The following is a 7,973-nucleotide window of genomic DNA, read 5'->3' as shown; positions in this document are numbered from 1 at the left end:
CACATATACAAACTCAGAATCTCAGTCCTTCCTAATCAGCCCTCAGGGTTTGGTGTAGGGGACTTGCCAAAACTGAAAACTCAAACTTTCTTTATATCTCTGCTAATTATGTAAATCCTGGGCTTGAACATTGGTTTATTTTTATTTTTTCCTCCAGCTATAGGAAATTATAATATTTTTATGGTACCAAGAAAGCCTCCTCAAAGTCACTCTTAACCTTTAATTGGTGATTAATCACCCTTAACCTTTTATCTTTTTCCAGTGAATCCATTTTCTCAGGTAAATACCACTTAATTCCATAATCTTTATAATTAGAGCTTTTCACTGTAGTCCTTATATGCCAGATTCCTTACATTCATCAGTGAATTCTCATTAACTGCACCCATTCCAGTGCACCAGAGATGAATGATTTAACAATTGGATTACCACCACAAGACAAGGATTATTATTTCTCCACCTACTATTAGTACTTGGTCTTTATTACCAGCTAACCAGTACATGATCTGACTCCAATTCCCATTTCACAGTTGCTTCCTTAGCCCACTCTTGCTTTTGACTCTTTTAGATTTTGTTCCTTAGGAAATAAACACAGAGAGATACAAGAAGTTTGTGGGGAAATGCTCTCATAGTCAACATATGTTCTCACATATGAATGTAGGAGGATTGGGCAGAGGAAGAAATTGAACTGCAGCAGAGTTGAAACAAAGGCCTCAGCTAATCCCACAGGTATTTTGTTAAGGCCCTTCAGATATACCCCAAATTGAGGTAAGAAGACCAAACCTTTATACCTTTATATCAAATAGGTATTAGATGTGGACTACCATCAGGCAGGACGCATGACTTTGGGTGAGGTGACTCTTTTCAGTAGAAGATGATTTCTGAAGAGAGATTCAGTTGAGAGTTATTAGCCAACTGGGAATATGAAAAGAGAATCTTTAGTCTTGAAAGGAGAATCTGGGTGGCCCACCATCACCTGATCTACATATATGTTTATACATACATATTTATAAATGTATATAAATGCCTAGAAACATGAAAGCCATAATGACAACAAGTGTTTACTTCTAGGGAGGAAATCAGAAACTGTGGCAACCAGGGATTAAGAATATATGTTTTTCCCTATCTGCTTAGTTAAATTTTCATAATAAGAATGTATTGGCATAGTCTCCTTATAGTAAAAAATATCCATGAACCAAAAAAAACTCTTTATTTTCAATTGGTAAAAATTTCAAAAGAAATGTTTTCTAAATATAGTGGGACTTGGATGCAAGTCAATAAAATAAGTGAATAAAACCAGGAAGATCTTACAGATATTGTTAAAATAAAATATATCTTTATTTTTCAAATTGAATAAAGCATGCAATAACAAATAAGGAAAATCAAACAAAGAAAACACAACCCCAAGTTTTGTACAAGAAGTTGTTACTCAAATATGATACAAATGAATTTGAACAACTGATACTATTAAGAAAAATAATTACCTTCCTTTAAGAGATTTCTCCTTTAATTGACATAGGATTTTTTCCCCCGTTGGATTATAGAGGAATATATGCAGGTATATCTCATTTTATTTCATTTTGCTTTCCTGTGCTTCACAGGTATTGCTTTGTTCACAAATTGAAGGTTTGTGACAACTCTTCAACAATTATATGCACTAGGAAACCAAAACACTTGTGCAACTTGCTTTATTGCAATATTTTATTGCAATGGTCTGGAACTGAATCCACAATATCTCCAAGGTATGCCTGTGAATGATCTTTGTATCTTTATTGTCTTTAACAGAAACTGTATTCAACTAATGTACATGTTATATGTTGGCTTTTAATTAGATATCCACAATGCAGCAAAGGCAAAGTCTGAAGATTTAAAGGAGGTTAACATAAGATTAAAAACTCTTAGTATGATTACATATTACAATATTATTGCATTTACTATTGACATTAATTATTATGATACTATTTCATTATTCTTATTACTTTATTACAGTTTATTATATTAGTAGTATATTTTTTGTTTTGCCCATGCAAAAGTGAATGTAATATTAGTAACAAATTTTTAGTGGAAACAATTTGGTTTAACCTCATTGTACGGAGATAAGACATACTACAGAAACCTGACAGAGTTAGAAATATAGTTTTAAATATGTTATTCAAATTTAAAAGAATCATTCAGAGAAGAATTGTTAATTATTTAAAAAAAACAGTAAAGGTTGAGGAAAATTAAAGTATTGAGCTGGATATTCATCTTACATGGAAGGTACACATTGGAGAATATGCAGGTTGATGAATCAAAAGATAGAGACTTAATCATGTTATTTAAAATGATAAGGGATCACAAGAAAGAATCCCTCCCCACCAAAAAAAAAAAAAAGTTAAAATTGTTTATGGGTAATGCGGCTGGAGGGAGAGAAAGTTAGGGTGAATAACTATTGATTCTTATTGAAAGTATCTATTTGATATTGCTTACACTGTGCATACACTGCTTCTAGTAAAATTAAAAATTGGCAAAAATGGAGGCTTATCCTACAAATAACCAGTTTTATTCTTATGGTAGTGGTAAAATTCAGGTTTCACTATCTCTGAATTTTTTGTAAACATTGCAAGATTTTAGGGTATGCATTGAATGTGCTCATTTTATTCCTGGTTTCATTTAAAATCCTCATCCATCCTTGATTTCCCTTAGTTCACTGTCTAATTTAGTTCTTTTTCCAAGTTATCACTCCATATTTTATGAATATCTGCAAGATGACTTAACCACTTTCTGGGTTAAGGCATTGTAAACTAAATATTTTTAACTTTGTTTAGTCAGATTTCTCCTTTAATATCATACTGTGGACTGTGGTGTAGGTGTTCCATCTGACAATATAGTGGGTAATCCTCTCTCTCCTCTCTTTCTCTCCCCATTAATAATCATTAAAGTAAACAGGCAAGTTCACAATTTATTGAATAAATTGGGAAACATACACATTCTGAACATTCTAAATGTAGTAGAAATTGCTGTTATTATTCTCATTTAAAATTTACATAATATATTAAGAATATTGAACTGCCGTTTCAGATTTAAAAAACAAATAGATGATTTCTTTTGAGAAAATATTTAAGTTTTGTATATAGTTGAAAACCTGCCTTAAAACTGACACTTTATGGAGGAAGAGGTTCAAGAATTAGTCCTCTTCCATTAAATCACTACAGTCATCTCTGAAACTTAATTCTTTGTAAAAAAGAAAGTAATTAAACTTTGGTTTGCTTGTTCAAGTGAGATTAACACTTCGTACTTTTTGTTTTTTTTTAATTTTTGTTGGAGTATAGTTGATTTATAATGTTGTGTTAGTTTCATGTGCACAGAAAAGTGAACCAGTTATACATATACATGTATCTACCCTTTTTAAAAATTATTTTCCCATATAGGCCATTAAAGAGTATTAAATAGAGTTCCCTGTGCTATACAGCAGGTTCTTATTAGTTATCTATTTTATATATAGTAGTGTGTATATGTCAGTTCCAATCTCCCAATTTATCCCGCCCCCCACCATCACCTGGTAACCATGTTTGTTTTCTACATCTGTGACTCTACTTCTGTTTTGTAAATAAGTTCATTTCTACCCTTTTTTTAAGATTTTAAAAATGAAAATATCATATGATGTTTGTCTTTCTGTGTCTGATTTACTTCACTCAGTATGACAAAAACAGAAATATAGATCAATGGAACAGGATAGAAAGCCCAGAGATAAACTTATGCACCTATGGTCACCTAATCTATGACAAAGGAAGCAAGAATATACAATGGAGAAAAGACAGTCTTTTCAATAAGGGGTGCTGGGAAAACTGGACAGCTACATGGAAAAGAATGAAATTAGAACACCCCCAACACCATACACAAAAATAAACTCAAAATGGATTAAAGACCTACATGTAAGGTAGATACTATAAAACTCTTAGAGGAAAACATAGGCAGAACACTCTTTGACATAAATAGCAGCAAGATCTTTTTAAATCCACCTCCTAGAATAATGAAAATAAAAACAAAAATAAATAAACAACACCTAATTAAACTTAAAAGCTTTTGCACAGCAAAGGAAACCATAAACAAAACAAAAAAGACAACTGTCAGAATGGGATAAAATATTTGCAAATGAAGCAACTGATGGATTAAATCTCCAAAATATACAAATGGTTCATACAGATCAATATCAAAAATAAAAACCCCACAAATAACCCAATCAAAAAATGAGTGGAAGATCTAAATCGATATTTCTCCAAAGAAGACATACAGATAGCCAAAAAGCTCATGAAAATATGCTCAACATCACTAATTATTAGAGAAATGAAAATCAAAACTACAATGAGGTATCACCTCACACCAGTCAGAATGGCCATCATCAAAAAATCAATAAACAATAAATACTGGAGAGGATATGGAGAAAAGGGAACCCTTCTACATTGTTGGTGGGAATATAAATTGGCAAAGACACTATGGGGAACAGTATGGAGGTTCCTTAAAAATCTAAAAATAGAACTACCATATGACCCAGCAATCCCACTCCTAGGCATATACCTGAAGAAAACCATAATTCAAAAATATACATGCGGCCTTCCCTGGTGGCACAGTGGTTGAGAGTCCACCTGCCGATCCAGGGGACACAGGTTCATGCCCTAGTCTGGGAAGATCCCACATGCCACGGAGCGGCTAGACCCGTGAGCCAAGGCTGCTGAGCCTGTGTGTCTGGAGCCTGTGCTCCTCAATGGGAGAGGCCATAACAGTGAGAGGTCCGTGTACCACAAAAAAAAAAAAAAAAAGATACATGCACCCCAATGTTCACTGCAGCACTATTTACCATAGCTAGGACATGGAAGAAACCTGAATGTCCATCAACAGAGGAATGGATAAAGAAAATGTGGTACTTATATGCAATGGAATACTATTCAGCCATAAAAAAGAACAGAAACACTCAGTACTTCTTATTCTGACTTTTGTTACCATCTAAGCCATCCTGCATGGCTGAGTGAACATTGCCACAGAAAAGGATGGTAGTAAGAAATTAGTGGAGAGTCTCCCAGCCTCTCTTGGAAGAATGAGGCGGCCAGAGGGCTGTGGCTGAGGTGCGGTTGCTGGGTGACAGGTCGGAGCCGGGACGGGGAGAAGCTGCCACCAAAACTTATTTTTCTTAACTTACACTCCTTGAAGTTCTTGGTACTTTGGCTGGAAACGTTAATACTCGCTTTAAGGCTTGCCTCCTTATTTGTTATGATGAGAACTACTTCTTTCTAAACCATAATGGCAGAAACTGCTTCTCCACTGAAGCACTTTGTGCTGGCTAAGAAGACAATTACAGCAATCTTTGACCAGTTACTGGAGTTTGTTACTGAAGGATCACATTTTGTTGAAGCAACATACAAGAATCCAGAACTTGACCGAGTAGCTACTGAGGATGATCTGATAGAAATACAGAGGTATAAAAATAAGCTTTCCATCATTGGTGAGGTGCTGTCTCGGAGACATATGAAACTGGCATTTTTTGGCAGGACAAGCAGTGGGAAGAGCTCTGTTATCAATGCCATGTTGTGGGATAAAGTCCTCCCTAGTGGAATTGGCCATACAACCAATTGCTTCCTGAGTGTTGAAGGAACGGATGGAGATAAAGCCTATCTCATGACAGAAGGGTCAGATGAAAAAAAGAATGTGAAGACAGTTAATCAGCTGGCCCATGCCCTTCATATGGACAAAGATTTGAAAGCTGGCTGTCTTGTACATGTGTTTTGGCCAAAGGCAAAATGTGCCCTCTTGAGAGATGACCTGGTTTTAGTGGATAGTCCAGGTACAGATGTCACTACAGAGCTGGATAGCTGGATTGATAAGTTTTGCTTAGATGCTGATGTCTTCGTTTTGGTTGCAAACTCTGAATCAACTCTAATGAATACGGAAAAACAGTTTTTTCACAAGGTAAATGAGCGACTTTCCAAGCCTAATATTTTTATTCTGAATAATCGTTGGGATGCCTCTGCATCAGAGCCAGAATATATGGAAGATGTACGCAGACAGCACATGGAAAGATGCCTACATTTCTTGGTGGAGGAGCTCAAAGTTGTGGATCCTTTAGAAGCACGGAATCGTATCTTTTTTGTTTCTGCAAAGGAAGTTCTTAGTGCCAGAAAGCACAAAGCCCAGGGGATGCCAGAAGGTGGTGGGGCACTTGCAGAAGGATTTCAGGCGAGATTGCAGGAGTTTCAGAATTTTGAACAAATCTTTGAGGAGTGTATCTCGCAGTCAGCAGTGAAAACAAAGTTTGAACAGCACACTATCAGAGCTAAACAGATACTAGAAACGGTGAAAAACATAATGGATTCAATAAACGTGGCAGCAGCAGAGAAAAGGGTTTATTCAATAGAAGAGAGGGAAGACCAAATTGATAGACTGGACTTTATCCGAAACCAGATGAACCTTTTAACACTGGATGTTAAGAAAAAAATCAGGGAGGTTACAGAGGAGGTTGCAAATAAGGTTTCATGTGCAATGACAGATGAAATTTGTCGACTCTCTGTTTTGGTTGATGAATTTTGTTCTGAGTTTCATCCTACTCCAAGTGTATTGAAAGTATATAAAAATGAGTTAAATAAGCACATAGAAGATGGAATGGGAAGAAATTTGGCTGATCGGTGCACCAATGAAGTCAATGCTTCAATGCTTCAATCCCAGCAAGAAATTATTGAAAATTTGAAGCCATTACTTCCAGCTGGTATACAGAATAAACTACATACACTGATTCCTTGCAAGAAATTTGATCTCAGCTATGACCTAAATTGCCACAAGTTATGTTCAGATTTTCAAGAGGATATTGTATTTCATTTTTCCTTGGGCTGGTCCTCCCTTGTCCATCGTTTCTTGGGTCCTACAAATGCTCAGCGGGTGCTTCTAGGATTATCAGAGCCTATCTTTCAGCTTCCCAGATCTTTAGCTTCTACTCCCACTGCTCCTACCAATCCAGCAACACCAGATAATGCGTCACAGGAAGAACTCATGGTTACCTTAATAACAGCATTAGCCTCTCTTACGTCTAGAACTTCTATGGGCATCATTGTTGTTGGAGGAGTGATTTGGAAAACTGTAGGCTGGAAACTCATATCTGTTTCATTAAGTATGTATGGAGCTTTGTATCTTTATGAAAGGCTGACTTGGACCACCCGTGCCAAAGAGAGAGCCTTTAAACAGCAATTTGTGAATTATGCAACTGAAAAACTGCAGCTGATTGTTAGCTTCACAAGCGCCAACTGCAGCCACCAAGTACAACAGGAAATGGCAACCACTTTTGCTCGCCTGTGCCAACAAGTTGATATTACACAAAGACATCTAGAAGAGGAAATTGCCAGATTATCCAAAGAGATAGATCAACTGGAGAAAATACAGAACAATTCAAAGCGCTTAAGAAATAAAGCTGTTCAACTTGAAAACGAGCTGGAGAATTTTACTAAGCAGTTTCTACATTCAAGCGATGAAGAAGAATCTTAACAATAGAGATTGCTTTGGTGATCATGATAGAAGATGGAACTTGGAAGATGGGGACAGTTATTTTTATGAAGTGACTTTAAATATGAATTATACTAACTATACCTAAATAGCAAATCCTTGAGTAGATCCTGGTATTGATCTATCTCAGGGTGTATGCATTTCTGAAAAGTGTTGTCTCTTTAGTTTTAATTTTGGGTAAAGAAAAATCCTTTGATATGTGAAAATGATGAATTAGTTTAAAGAACCAACTCTCTGACCCCTGCAGGGTGGGGCCTTGCTCTTAATTAGGGCTCTCTTTGTTTTTGATTCTGAAAAACTCTGCTTCCTGGCATCCAGGAGTTAGAGAATGCTCCTTTCATCTTCTTTCTCAAAACGAATTTTTGATGCCTATTTCAATGGGAATAGTCACATTTTTGTTTTATAAACTGCATTGCTCTAACCACAAAGGAGTGTGGAATGTTCTTGAGTGT

General features: G+C 35.9%; 1 protein-coding gene across 1 annotated transcript; it reads left to right on the top strand.

Annotated features, from left to right (window-relative positions):
* Positions 1–5,176: 5,176 nt before the first annotated feature.
* Positions 5,177–7,770, top strand: LOC309974837 (mitofusin-1-like). Its single transcript, XM_082859625.1, has one exon. The coding sequence runs from the start codon at positions 5,275–5,277 to the stop codon at positions 7,501–7,503; it is 2,229 nt and encodes a 742-aa protein (XP_082715751.1). The 5' UTR covers positions 5,177–5,274; the 3' UTR covers positions 7,504–7,770.
* Positions 7,771–7,973: the final 203 nt, after the last annotated feature.

This window comes from Leucopleurus acutus, assembly GCF_964270905.1.
Source record: "Leucopleurus acutus genome assembly, chromosome: 18".
NCBI classification, from domain to species: Eukaryota; Metazoa; Chordata; class Mammalia; order Artiodactyla; family Delphinidae; genus Leucopleurus; species Leucopleurus acutus.
The sequence above is the reverse complement of the archived record's forward strand: the minus strand, read 5'-3'. Positions and strand labels throughout refer to the sequence as shown.

Excerpts from the sequence above, each read along its gene's own strand:
- LOC309974837 (XM_082859625.1), top strand. The coding sequence starts at position 5,275 with ATGGCAGAAACTGCTTCTCCACTGAAGCACTTTGTGCTGGCTAAGAAG.